Below are 14057 nucleotides of genomic sequence, written 5' to 3'. Positions count from 1 at the left end.
GAAATATTTTGTACACTTAATGCATCTACTTCAACTTTCCTTCCATGCTATAATTTTTCCCCACTGGCTGTCACAGTAATAGTATCCATGTGTCAGCTTCAGATGGTCTGCAATCCAGTTTTATGCAAACTGTTTTGACTATGTGCATACATACATGTCTCTGGGGGCCTCTCGATGAAGTCTTTAACCTATTAAAGCTTAACAATTAATGATTTAACTATGTTTTCAGTCTCAAGTATACAGATATGCATATGACATAGTCTTTATTCTTAAGGTACATAAAGTTTATATCATATACACAGATAAGTGACAAAGTCATATTGCCAATGCTAGGAAGGAGGTATGAACAAAGCTCTGGAAGCTTTGTCAGTTATATTGGTGTTTTGTCTCTTCTAGGCGACTTCTGAAATATGGCTGACCACAACAGTTCTTCCTGCAGTCCTATATTGACACCCCATTTAACCAGGCTCTACTTCATAGTGCTCATTGGAGGACTGATGGGCATCATCTCTATTTTGTTCCTGCTGGTGAAAATGAACACGCGGTCGGTGACTACCACAGCAGTCATTAACCTGGTGGTGGTCCACAGTGTTTTCTTGGTGACAGTGCCTTTTCGCTTGACATATCTCATCAAGCACATCTGGACATTCGGGTTGCCCTTCTGCAAATTTGTGAGCGCCATGCTACACATCCACATGTACCTCACATTCCTGTTCTATGTGGTGATCCTGGTCATCAGGTACCTCATCTTCTTCAAGCGCAAGGACAAAGTGGAATTCTACAGAAAACTGCATGCTGTAGCGGCCAGTACTGGCATGTGGCTGCTGGTGATTGTCATTGTGGTACCCCTGGTTGTTTCTCAGTATGGAAATTCTGAGACGTATGATGAGAAACACTGTTTTAAATTCCACAAAGAACTTGCTCGTGCCCATGTGCAAGTTATCAACTATATGATAGTCACTATTGTTATAGCCATTGCAGTGATTCTCTTGGTCTTCCAGATCTTCATCATTATGTCAATGGTGCGGAAGCTACGCCACTCCTTGTTGTCCCACCAGGAGTTCTGGGCCCAGCTGAAAAACCTTTTTTTTATAGGAGTCATCCTTGTTTGCTTCCTTCCCTACCAGTTCTTTAGGATCTATTACTTATATGTGGTGGCACAGTCAAGTGACTGTAACAACACTGTTGCATTTTATAATGAAATCTTCTTGAGCGTAACAGCAATTAGCTGCTTTGATTTGCTGCTCTTTGTTCTTGGGGGAAGCCATTGTAAACAAAAGATAATTGACCTATGGAATTGCTTTTTGTGCCGCTAGCCACAAACCACAGGGTTCAGAATCCCTTTATGTTGGGAGTAAAAATGGGCACAGAGAGGCAGGAAGCGTTATTTCCTTACTTGATTAAAACCATGCCTTGATGCAGCCAAACAAAAAGACTATAAAATGTCAGAGCATTCATTCCAGTTCTTATTTAATCCCTGCCATCTCTAAATGATGTCTATAGAAAGACTAGTGATGTTCAGTCCTCTTGGAGCTGCACTACAGCATTATTTTCCAGTATAAAATGTCTACTTGGCCCATGTAGGTACCATGGGTTTAATGGTTTCTGAGTTTCACCAGCTTATTTTGGTTTCATCAGTTTGAAACATGGTCTTTTTCAAGCTTTGGACAGATTTAGCCCTCTAGTTCTTTTCATTCCACTTAACCTTAGGTAAATTAATCCTGGCAATGAATCAGCCCCAAAGGCACAAACTCTACTTGGTTAACCAGATAAGATGTCCATTCAATTCCCACCCTGACAAATAACAGATAAGGGTGGAGAGCAGTAAGACATTTTTCTAGATTATCATAACTTTGGTAGGAAGTCACTTATCTAGCAATAAAGAGAAACAGAACTCCTTGCAGCCTTCTGGGGTAACAAGGCTATCTAGATTTGTCCTTTAAAAAGTCAAGTTTAAGAACAGGGGATCGACATCCTCAATAAATCCAAAAATCATTAAAAAGTTTACTAAACATATATAAATGAGGGTGAAACTATAAGTTAAATAATATTCCTCACCAATATGCTGGTAAGCATTAAAATGAGTTCCTAAGGAAATGATTAATTTTTTTCCCTTTATGCTTTTTGAAAATAACTCTAGATGTCTTGAGCCACAGTTAATTTAGATTTTCCTTGGAAACAGAATGTTATACATTTTAGAGTTCCCTTCTACCCTTAAAGTTACAAGTCTTTAAACAAAAACAATATTCTTAAAAAAGACCTTTTGAGAAATCTAAATAAAAATTAATTTAAGGGGCACCTGGGTGGCTCAGAAGGTTAAGTTGGCCCTTGTCTGACTCTTGACTTTGGCTCGGGTCCTGATCCCATGGTTCCTGAGTTCAAGCCAGACTCCACGTTCAGACTCCATGTTCACAGCATGGAACTTATTTGGGATCCTCTCTCTCTCTCTCTGCCTCTCCCCAGCTCATGCTCTCTCAAAATACATAAATAAACTTAAAAAAAAAAAAGGAAAAATTAATTTAGACTATGAGATTAGGCTGCTAAGTTGATACATAGGTTTGTGGGTTTTTTTCCCTTCTTGCTCATATTTCTACTATTTTTCCCAAAGTTTTATAATTTTGAAACTCTCCAAGGAACTGACGCAGTTTCATTTTTAATGCTTCAGAAAACCTAAAGTGATTGGTGCTAGGGATAAAAGAATGGAATGAATTAAGGTAAGGTTTTTTTCTCAGCAAAATAAATGTTCAGAATTTAAAGATTTCTCTTAATTTGTTATACTCTATGGATCCACAAATTTATCAGATGAATAAGAAATATCCCTGTGAGTTTCTATGATCACTAAAATTACTAAGTCATAGAAAATAATTTTGAGGAAGACAAAGCAGCAACATGCTGTATCGATGACTTGTTACCAAAATTTTCCTGTTTTGAAATTTCTTTTATTTGTTCTTTTTAAGGTTATATTTCCTTTATTTCTTATTTGCCTTCTTTTACCATTTTTTCTTAGTTTTTTTTTCCTTCTCATGACTCATAAAAGTTGTAAGGAAATTTCTAAGATCTACAAACGTTTTAAGAAAATCTGTTACATCCATAAAATTTGTAGGAAAATAATTAGTAAAATATAACAAAAATAAATAGCATAGAATAATACAAATAGTAAAACATTAAAATTTCCAGTTATTTACAGAAATTACATCAAATTTCTTTTCTTATATATCTATGTCTTACTATCATAATATCTGCTAGCTTGTAAAATAAATGTGTTATAACCTCTTCCAGGTTTTTAATATGTTAAGCTCAGACATTATGCTTTTCCCTATATTATTATATATCATAATAAAGGGCCTATTTCTGTGGACCTCTATGAAATATTACCCAAAATATAGAAATGCAATATTCCATAACATAAAATAACTTAATCATCAATATTTAGAAAATAAGTGGACATTTTCAATTTGTCTGTTTGCTGTTTCTCATTACTATGAAAATGAATCTCATGCAGGAGTGGGGGCATTACTGGCCTCTCTGGCCATTTTTGAATATCCAAATCATAAGAGTATACTACTGGCAATTGTGGCTGGGGTCAGAGACATTTTGCCTTGCACACAACTGTCTGCATAATAAATAATTACCAGGGGGCGCCTGGGTGGCGCAGTCAGTTGGGCGTCCGACTTCAGCCAGGTCACGATCTCGCGGTCCGGGAGTTCGAGCCCCGCGTCAGGCTCTGGGCTGATGGCTCAGAGCCTGGAGCCTGTTTCCGATTCTGTGTCTCCCTCTCTCTCTGCCCCTCCCCCGTTCATGCTCTGTCTCTCTCTGTCCCAAAAATAAATAAACGTTGAAAAAAAAATAAATAAAAAAAATAAATAATTACCAGGTCTCACTGTGTATTTGAATGCTCTTCCAGACATTTATGAAGTGAAACATATGTAAATAATAATTAGGGCAGTTAGTCAGGTTTTATTCTATTTTCATAAACGCATAGTGTTTTTAGGTATAGTTTTAATTTTCTGAATTTTCCAGAAATGTAGCTACCATGGCATGGATATTGAGGAAAGATTTTATTATGTTTTCCTCAGAACTTTACCAAGAGTTGTTCATTCCTTTGGAAAATCACATTATCAATGGTGACACCATCTATGGCATTAAAATACAACAGAACAAACCTGCAAACAATATTTGTAGCTGTTGTATTCAGGTAGATACTAGAAATAGATGCCAACATCAGACTGCCTGATTTTGTCTCCTTTGGTGATCATGTCTGAGCATTTACACATTGAAATATATTAAATATATATATATATACTACTTTATTACAAATAACTGTCTTCTTCGTTATTCATTTGTTACAGTTAGAACATTATATATTTAACACTGTAAGAAGGTTATATTATCTGTGAATTTTGTTTTAAAATGGTAAAAGTGTTACCAAATATTTGCAATAAAAAGGTTTGGGATCTGCAATCATTGAGACCAATTGAGCCAGCACAGAGTCAATTTAAAAGGCAGATTTATCAATTATGACATTATGAACAGAAAAAATATTCTTATATTTCAGGAATACTTAAACCTCAGGTTGATTCAATTCTAAACTATTTCATTTCTGCAGTGATTAAAAGAGTAAATGTAACTTTTTAGAAAATATATATGTGTATTTTCTTTTTTGATAAGACAAAGGCACTTCCCTTTGAGGGAACTCACGACTCTCAAATTGGCTCATGGTCAATATCTACCAGATTTTAAACCCAGGGATAATGACAATTTTTGAGGCACCGACAGAAAGATTGTTTCTGGCATCCGTCAAGAAAAGCTCTCTACTCAACCTTTGCTCATTTCTTATTTTTCCTCTGAAAAGGTCTTTGGGTCCCTTTCCTCCTTAACCTGACATAGATTAGGTAGAAAGAAACTATTTTGCCTGTAATCTTTGTGTGGAATGATTCAACAAGTGGTGAAAATAAGTAAATCCTCCTCTAATCCTCCTCATTGGGGCTGCCAGTAAAACTGCTTTCCTAAGCTAATAAAGGGGTTGTGAAGGAGGGCACTGAGCCAAGACATTCTCAGTCATCAACTCTTGAGTGGAAGGTCAGTGAGGTGAAACTGTGAAATTGCCATTTATTAGATTATGCAGATTTTGCTCACGTAACCTCTAATAAGATGAGGCATGGACTGAGGACTCTCACACCTTTTGGGGGTGACAGGAACAGGAAATTCTCTTTGTAATACGGGCTGGTTATAGCACTTTGGAGATAGTTGGTAACAAAAGCCCTATGGTAACAGGGCACAGTGATGGTGGATTTGCTTGGATAATGCCAAAAAAGAAAACCCTAAAGACTCCCCCCAAAAACTGTTATAATAAAGGAAATCAGTAGTTACAAAATACAAAATCAATAGTCAAAAATCAGTTGCATTACTATCTACTATCAACAAGCTATCAGAAAAAGAAATTAAGACAACAATCACATTTACAATTACATGAAAAAGAATAAAATACTTAGAAATAAATTTAACCAAGAGGTAAAAGAGCTGTACAAAGAAAACTCTAAGACATTAATAAAAGAAACTAAGGAAGATGCACGGAAAGATATTCCATGCTCATGGACTGTAAGAATTATTATTGTTAAAATGTCCATACCACCAAAAGCAATCTACTGATTCAATGCAAAATCAAAACTCCAATGGCATTTGTCACAGAAATAGAAAAAAAAAATCCTAAAATTTGTATGCAACTACAAGAGATCCCCAAAAGCCAAAGCAATATTGAGAAAGAAGAACCAAGCTGGAGGCATCACTCTTCCTAATTTCAAACTATATTACAAAGCTATCGTTGGGGCGCCTGGGTGGCGCAGTCGGTTAAGCGTCCGACTTCAGCCAGGTCACGATCTCGCGGTCCATGAGTTCGAGCCCCGCGTCAGGCTCTGGGCTGATGGCTCGGAGCCTGGAGCCTGTTTCCGATTCTGTGTCTCCCTCTCTCTCTGCCCCTCCCCCGTTCATGCTCTGTCTCTCTCTGTCCCAAAAATAAATAAACGTTGGAAAAAAAAAATTTTTTTTTAAAAAAAGCTATCGTAATCAAAACAGCATAATACTGGCTTAAAAACAGACCCATAGATCAATGGAGAATAGAGCCCAGAAATAAACTAATGCATTTATAATCAATTATTTTATGGCAAAGGAGCCAAGAATATGCAATGGGGAAAGGACAATCTCCAGTAAATGGTTGGGAAAACTGGACCACCACATGCAACATAATGAAATGGGACTCTTATCTTATGCCAGGTGCAAAAATCAGCTTAAAATGGATTAGACTTAAATTTAAGATATGAAACCGTAAAACTCCTGGAAGAAAACATAGGAACTAAGCTCCTTCACACTGGTGTTGGCAATGATTTTTTTTTTCGATTTGAAACCAAAAGTAAAGGTAACAAATGCAAAAATAAAAAAGTGGGACTACATCAAATTAAAAGGCATCTTTAGTGTGAAGGAAACCATCAACAAAATGAAACAGCAACCTGTCAAATGAAAGAAAATATTTGCAATCAAATAGCCAATAAGGGATTGAAATCCGAAATACATAAAGAACACATAATTCAATAGCAAACCCCCCCCAATCTTATTAAAAATGGGCAGAGGAACTGAACTGATGTTTTTCTAATTAAGACTTACAAATGGCCAACTGGTACATGAAAAGATGCTCAGTGTCACTAATCTTCAGGGAAATGCAAAGCAGAACCACAAAATGAGATATTACTTCGCACTGTTAGAATTGCTGTCACCAAAAACACAAGAGATAATAAATGTTGGTAAGGATGTGGAGAAAAGATAACCTATGTGCACTGTTGCTGGAATGTGGATTGGTAGAGCCACTATGTAAAAAAGTACAAAGGTTCCTCAAAAAATTAAAAATAGAACTATCATATGTTCCAGCAATCCAATTTCTGTGCATATATCCAAAGAAGTTGAAAACAAGATCTCAAAGAGATATCTGTACTCCCATATTCATTGCAGCATTACTCACAATAGCCAAGATATGGAAACAACACAAGTGCCCATCAACAGATAAATGGATAAAGAAGATATGTACAGTTGACCCTTGAACAAGGTGAATTTGAACTGGGTATGTCCACTTATGCACAGATTTTTTTCAATAAATACAGTACAGTTTTGTAAATGTATTTTCTCTTCCTTATGATTTTCTTAACATTTTCTTTTCTCTAGCTTACTTTTTGTAGGAATACATATATAAAACAGGTAACATACAAAATATGTGTTAATCAACTTTTTTTTTATTGGTGAGGCTTCTCATGGGGAGTAATGGGGGTCCAGAGTTGATGGCCAAGAAAAAATTCTTGAGATGTCTTTGGTGCAAAAACGGTGATTTTATTAAAGCACGGGGGGGCGCCTGGGTGGCGCAGTCGGTTAAGCGTCCGACTTCAGCCGGGTCACGATCTCGCGGTCCGTGAGTTCGAGCCCCGCGTCAGGCTCTGGGCTGATGGCTCGGAGCCTGGAGCCTGTTTCTGATTCTGTGTCTCCCTCTCTCTCTGCCCCCCCCCCCCCCCCCCCGTTCATGCTCTGTCTCTCTCTGTCCCAAAAATAAATAAAAAACGTTGAAATAAAAAATTATTAAAGCACAGGGGACAGGGCCTGTGGACAGAAAGACAGGCACTGGGATTGTGAAGAGTGACTGGTTATACACATGGAGTTGGGGGAGATAAAGTCAAGAGGAAGTTTCTTTTTTTCCAACGTTTATTTTTTTATTTTTGGGACAGAGAGAGACAGAGCATGAACGGGGGAGGGGCAGAGAGAGAGGGAGACACAGAATCGGAAACAGGCTCCAGGCTCTGAGCCATCAGCCCGGAGCCCGACGCGGGGCTCGAACTCCCGGACCGCGAGATCGTGACCTGGCTGAAGTCGGACGCCCAACCGACTGCGCCACCCAGGCGCCCCGAGAGGAAGTTTCTTAATGGGATTTCCATATGCTAAAGAAGATTCAAGTATTACTGGATTACTATTGTCAAGCTAAGGCTGTTTTTCCCTCTAGCAAAGCACTATCATTAAGACAGTGGGGAGTTCCTGGAGATTAGGCTATTGATAAGATTGCCTTTTTCTTGTAATTTACTAAGACATTTGTAAACTGATGGAGACTCATACCTTGCATGACTGTGATCTCTCAGTTAACCAGTTAACCATTTGTTTTCTCCTTTCCTTTGTTCTTCGGTAGCCAGGAGTGCCTGAGGAATGTCACACATATCCCACCTGGGGGAAGGTGATTTGGGGAGTGGGGGGTCAGCTTGCCTTATGTGGCCTCATCAGCTTCCAAGTCTACAGCAGACTTTAAGTATTAAGTTTTGGGGGAGTTAAAAATTATACATGCATTTTCGACTAGGCAAGGGGTTAATGCACCAACCCCTGTATTGTTCAAGGGTCAAATGTGTGTGAAGTTAAAAAAAAAAAAAAGTAAAAGTTATAGAAGTAGAGAGTAGAATGGTGGTTGGTGGGGAAATAGGGAGATGTGGGTCAAAAGGTACAAATTTGTAGTTATATAGGATAAGTTTAGAGATCTAATGTAAAGGCATGACTATATTTGATTTTGTTTTGAACACTGGAAATATGTTACAAGAGTAGATTTCAAGTGCACTCCTCACAAATGTGGTAACTATGTGAGGAGATATGTTAACTGGCTTAACTGTAGTAATCTTGCACTATGTATATGTGTATCAAATCAACATGTTATATACTTCAAATATACTTAATTTTTATTTAAAAAATCTTTTATCCTGGGAGCACCTGGGTGCCTCAATCGGTTGGGTGTTCAACTTTGGCTCAGATCATGATCTCATGGTTTGTGAGTTTGAGCCCTACGTCAGGCTTTGTGCTGATAGCTTGGAACCTGGAACGTGCTTCAGATTCTGTCTCTCTCTGTCTCCCTCTGTCCCTCCCCCACTTGTGCTGTCTCTCTCTCTCTCAAAAATGAATAAACATTAAAACAAATAAAAAAAAAATTTTAGCGTCTTCCTCTCTGCCCCTCCCCCCTCAAAAATAAATAAACTTTTAAAAAAAGGGGCTGCCTGGGAGGCTCAGTCAATTAAGTATCCAACTTGGGACTCAGGCCATGATCTCGCAGTTCCTGAGGTCAAGCCCAGCGACTGGCTCTGTGCTGACAGCTCAGAACCTGGAGCCTACTTTGAATTCTGTGTCTCCCTCCCGGTCTCTCTCCTCTCCCCTGCTCACACCCTGTCTCTCTCTTTCTCAAAAATAAATAAACATTAAAAAAAATTTTTTTAATATTTTAATGATAGTATTTGCTTTCACCTTTTGTCATATTGAAACCGCTGTCAATATGAAAAAGGTAAATATTTTCTTTAACACTAGATGGCAGCCCAAAGTAACCAATTGTATCTGCTTTTCAAAGCTTGTTTACTTGAGTTTTAAGCTTAATTTACTTACCAAAAAAAAAAAAAAAAAAAAAAAAAAAAGGAGGTTGGGGAGAAGAGAAAATTAAGTAAGAAAAATAAACTTTTAGCATTTTCAGAACCCTACACAAAAGATTGTTTTTCTTAAAAAAAACTATTTCATAAAAACTTTGTGGTTTTTTTGTAGCAGGTTGGTTGAGAAGATACTGTTAAAACTTATCTCTAGCTATAAGAGCAAAAATAATTCTGAAAGCAAAAATTTTTTTTAGTTAGTTCATATTTAGAGGTTTTAGTACTTTATTTTAATAATGGTTTGTTGCAACTAATTTTTTGATCCCAAATTAAGTTAATTCTTAGAAATAATGTATAGAGCACAAACAAAACACCATTGTTTTTGTAGAGGATTGGGATTTTGGTAACCTGTTTTTGTTTCATTTTGTTTTGAATGCTTGCCAATTAGCAAAACATTTGAATACTTTTAAGACAGGGTTTCTGGGCTCCTGGGTAGCTCAGTCTTTTAACCATCTAAGCTGACAGCTCAGAACCTGGAGGCTATTTCAGATTCTGTGTCTCTGGCTCTCTCTGCCCCTCCCCTGCTCACACTGTGTCTCTCAAAAATAATAAAATAAAACATTTAAAAAATAAAAAAAAAAAAAAGACAGGGTTTCAGGAAACTCCCCTACATTTGAAATCCCGAAAAGGCTAGAGTTTATGAGAAGCAAGCCAGTACCTTACTTAAGTCTTTCTCTCCAATGACACAGCCTTTGAATAGCTCTCAGAACCTTTATTTTTCTAACTTGTAGATAGTGTGATGAGATATTTCTCTAACCACTATGATATGATTTATCACTGCTGAACCTGTATCAGAAAAAAAACAATCCAGGGAAGAGAAAGCAAGTTAAGATTTATCCTCTCTGTCACAAGAATAAATGTATGGTGTCCGTTGGATGCCAAGTAGAGAAGTATTCCTGAGGAATATGTATTGTGATTTCTGATGTGAAAAAGTTGGTCGTTGTTTTAATAATCTCAAGCTTTAAGAAAAATTACAAATAAAATATAAGTAACTGCTTTTTCCTGAACAATTTCAGGACAAGTTACTGACCTGTTGCCATATCACTTCCTAATGTTTTAGTGAGAATTTCTCATCAACAAGGTCTGTTTCTCCTATAAATGATTATACAAGCTTAAAAATCAGGAAGTTATTCATGACTATCTAATCCAAAGACCCCACTGCTTCTGTCTCCTTCACTCTGGAATAGTTCTTTGGTCATTCCTTATCTTACACGACCTTAATACAAACATGTGTTTTTTAGTTTGTCTCTTCGTTTGGGTTTTGCCTCATGATTAGATTCAGATTATGTATCTTTGGTAGTAATATCACAGAAATGCTGCTGCTTTCTTTTTTTTTTCTTAAAGTTTATTTATTTTGAGAGAGTGCATGTACCAGGGAGGGGTAGAGAGAGAGGGAGAGAGAGGGAGAGACGGAGAGACGGGGAGAGAGAGATGGAGAGAGAGAATCCCAAGCTGACAGTGAGAAGCCCGACACCAGGTTTTGTCTCACAAACCCGAACCTGTGAGATCATGACCTGAGCTGAAACCAAGAGTTGGACACTTAGCTTAACCGGTTGACTCACCCAGGTACTGAAAGGGCGGACCTACGCCGCTGACTCCATCTTGTTCTGTGTCCTCCACCTTGAGTGACTATATCCCCGACTTGCCCCCTTTCCGAGAAAATCGCAGAAACCTCAGACCACGCCTCCTCCCCTTGAGTAACCTCCAGCTCACCCGTTCAAACTTCCCGATCAAAACACACCCGGCGACCTGCGTAACAGGACTCCGACCCTTCCCCAGCCAATCGGCCGAGGCCACGACCCTTCCCCAGCCAATCGGCCGAGGCCACGACCCTTCTCCAGCCAATCGGCTGAGGCCACAGCCATTACGTCACCAACTGCCCCTAGACCCCAATAAAACCTTTGTGCTTTTAAAACTCGCTATCTCTCCTGGGCATCTCACTGCTGCGTTGGTGCAGGTAGGGGATTGAACTCGAGCTAGCTCGAATAAAGGCTCTTTGCTTTTGCATCGGACTCGGCTCCCTGGTGGTCTTTGGGGATCACGAATTCTGGGCATAACAGTACCACATTGTTTCTTATTATATCCCATTACCATGAGGTGGTCTACAATTTTGACTTGTCCCATTGATGTGGGAAACAAAGGCAAATGAAAAATTAAATTACCTTACTGCCTACAACCCACTGACAAGTCCTTGAAACAGGCAGAGCAACCTTCCTTTGGGACCTTAGCTGCCTTGATGCTGACACTTTGCTAAGGACAAAACGAAATCTTAGCACAACCCTCAGGATCCTGTGAGTCTTTGGCATATGAAAGTCCTTTTGAAAACTTCCCCTTATCTTTACTTCCCCCAACTGTATAATCAGGTATATAATCAGTCACCCCTCACAACCCTAGTGTAGCACTTTCTGCCCAAGGGTCCTGTCCCCATGCTTTAATAAAATCACCTTTTTGTAACAAAGATGTCTCAAGAATTCTCTCTTGGCTGTCAGCTCTGAACCCCAACACTTCAAACCACATCACCATTACTGATGACAGTCACTTTGGTCACTTAATTAAGGTAGTGTTTGCCAGATTTCTCCACTGTGAAGTTCCTTTTTTTCTCTTTGTAATTAAGTATTTTGTGGGAGCTATCTTGAATCTATGTGTAATCATATTCCTCATCAAACAATGGCCAACTATCATGGAAAGATGCTCAATATCACTAGCGTTCAGAAAAGCAAATAACATTTTTATCAGAAGATTTTTTAAAGTTTAATATTTCTTCATTGTGAGGGTAAAGGTCACTGTTGTTGGAAGGGCATATTAATATTGCTTTTTGGGAGAGCAATTTGGAAATATTTATAGAAGTTTTAAAGGTACCTATCTCTTGGTATAGTAATTCTACTTCTATAAATATGTCCTCAAGAAATCCACAATGCACAAAGATACAGGATGTATAGTGCAAGAGTATACTGCAGCATTATATTAGCAAAAAGCCAGAAAGGAACTAAATGTCTTCAAGTGGGGTGATTAATAAGCCATGGCATATTCATGTTTTGGAATTGTGTGAATTAACTGAAAACAGACGTCTAGGTTTTGACTTGGAAGAAAACCTCCATATTATTAAGGGTAAAAAAGCAAGTTGTATCCCTTCTTCATATCTCAGGTTGTATGCACACAACCAATCTTTAAGCAGATCCTGTCAAAATATATCCCAAATCCAAGTACTTCTTATCACCATTATCACTCTGTGCCATCATGGCCCAGCAAGAAACAGGTCACTCATTAAAGCACAGTAATTTGGGGAGGGTGTATGAAAGGCACTATTTAAAGGTATAAATTGAGTTAGAAAACTCAACAAGAGATAGTATGAAATCTCAGGGTTAGCAACCTTGCAGAGCCCTCATTAGCATAGGTTAAAGGGGTGAATGTTAGACGTTATAGAACCTAGAAAGCAAAGGCATTTGAAGAGGGTTGCCTAGGAGGAGCTATGGATAGAGGCACACATCAATTCCTGTGACCCTGCAGGAAGTGAATCAGGACAATAAATAACCCTCCTCACTCTCTTCTTGCTCTCCAATTTCTGCCAGTGTCCCCCACTGGCTGAATCAAACCAGCCTCCTAGGGCACAAAACACCATGGGGAAGGATGGAAAGTGAATCTGGAGAAGCAAACAGAAAACATCTAGAACACACCTTTATCCAAGGCACCATCTTCTTTTGCCATAGCCTCCTGCAGGTTCCTGATTGCTCTCAGGGTTTTCTCATTTGCCACTATGTTGTCATTTATGTAGCAGTTAAAGGAATCTTTTATTTCTCTGCTCAAAACTTTTTAATGGCTTCTTATCACACAGTAAAATCCAAAGCTACTGGGCATTTCTCCAGCATCATGGTGATCATTCCCTAGGTCACTTCAACCTCACAGGTCTTGCTATTCCTTGAATTTACCAATCAAGTTCCAGCCTCAGGATTTTACACCTGCTGTTCCTGCCTGAAACACTCTTTCCCCAGATATTCCCAGAGTTTTCCCCTTTATTTCATTTACATTTCATCTAAAGTGTCACCTCAGGGCACCTGGCTGACTCAGTCGGTAGAGCATGTGACTCTTGATCTCTGGGGTTGTATGTTTGAGCTTCACATTGGGCACAGAGCTTACTTCCATACAAAACAAAACAAAACAAAACAAAACAAAACAAAACACACAAATATCTAAAAAAAGAAGTGTCCCCTCTCCAGAAAGACCTTCACTGATCATCTCATCAAAAATGTACTCCTTTTACATTCTATTCCATACCTTGCTTTATTTTTCTTCACACTATTTCTTACTCTCTGGCATTATATAATTCATTTATTTGAAATTTTGAGTTAGTTTTCTCTCTTTAAATTGAATGTCAGCCTCAAGATAACAGGAATTTTTTTTTTTCTGGTTTGTTTATTGTTGCAAACTCAGAATATAGAACAGTTTTTAGCAATACATGCTCATTAAATGTTGATAAAGGAACAAATGAATTAATGAATCCTCCAGGGTGCGTGAGGGAGCAATAGCTTCCACAATGCACAGGAATAATCCATAATGTACCTTTTTATATATACATAAATAACC

General features: G+C 38.3%; 2 protein-coding genes across 3 annotated transcripts in view; one reads left to right on the top strand and one right to left on the bottom strand.

The window, feature by feature from the left end:
* The window catches only part of GPR141 (G protein-coupled receptor 141), a 45833-nt gene extending 42407 nt beyond the window's left edge, over positions 1-3426 (top strand). Inside the window, exon 2 of the mRNA XM_086692500.1 lies at positions 397-3426. Within this exon, the coding sequence (XP_086548626.1) occupies positions 411-1316 (906 nt within the window). The 5' untranslated portion in view covers positions 397-410 and the 3' untranslated portion in view covers positions 1317-3426. The remainder of the gene's footprint in view (positions 1-396) is intronic.
* The window catches only part of ELMO1 (engulfment and cell motility 1), a 727703-nt gene that overhangs the window by 706752 nt on the left and 6894 nt on the right, over positions 1-14057 (bottom strand). The gene's annotated exons all lie outside the window — the stretch shown is intronic.

Source organism: Puma concolor, chromosome A2 (genome assembly GCF_028749965.1).
Source record: "Puma concolor isolate L17-30 chromosome A2, mPumCon1.1.hap2, whole genome shotgun sequence".
Taxonomy (NCBI): domain Eukaryota; kingdom Metazoa; phylum Chordata; class Mammalia; order Carnivora; family Felidae; genus Puma; species Puma concolor.
Note: the sequence above shows the minus strand (reverse complement) of the source record. Positions and strands in the feature narration are given on the sequence as shown.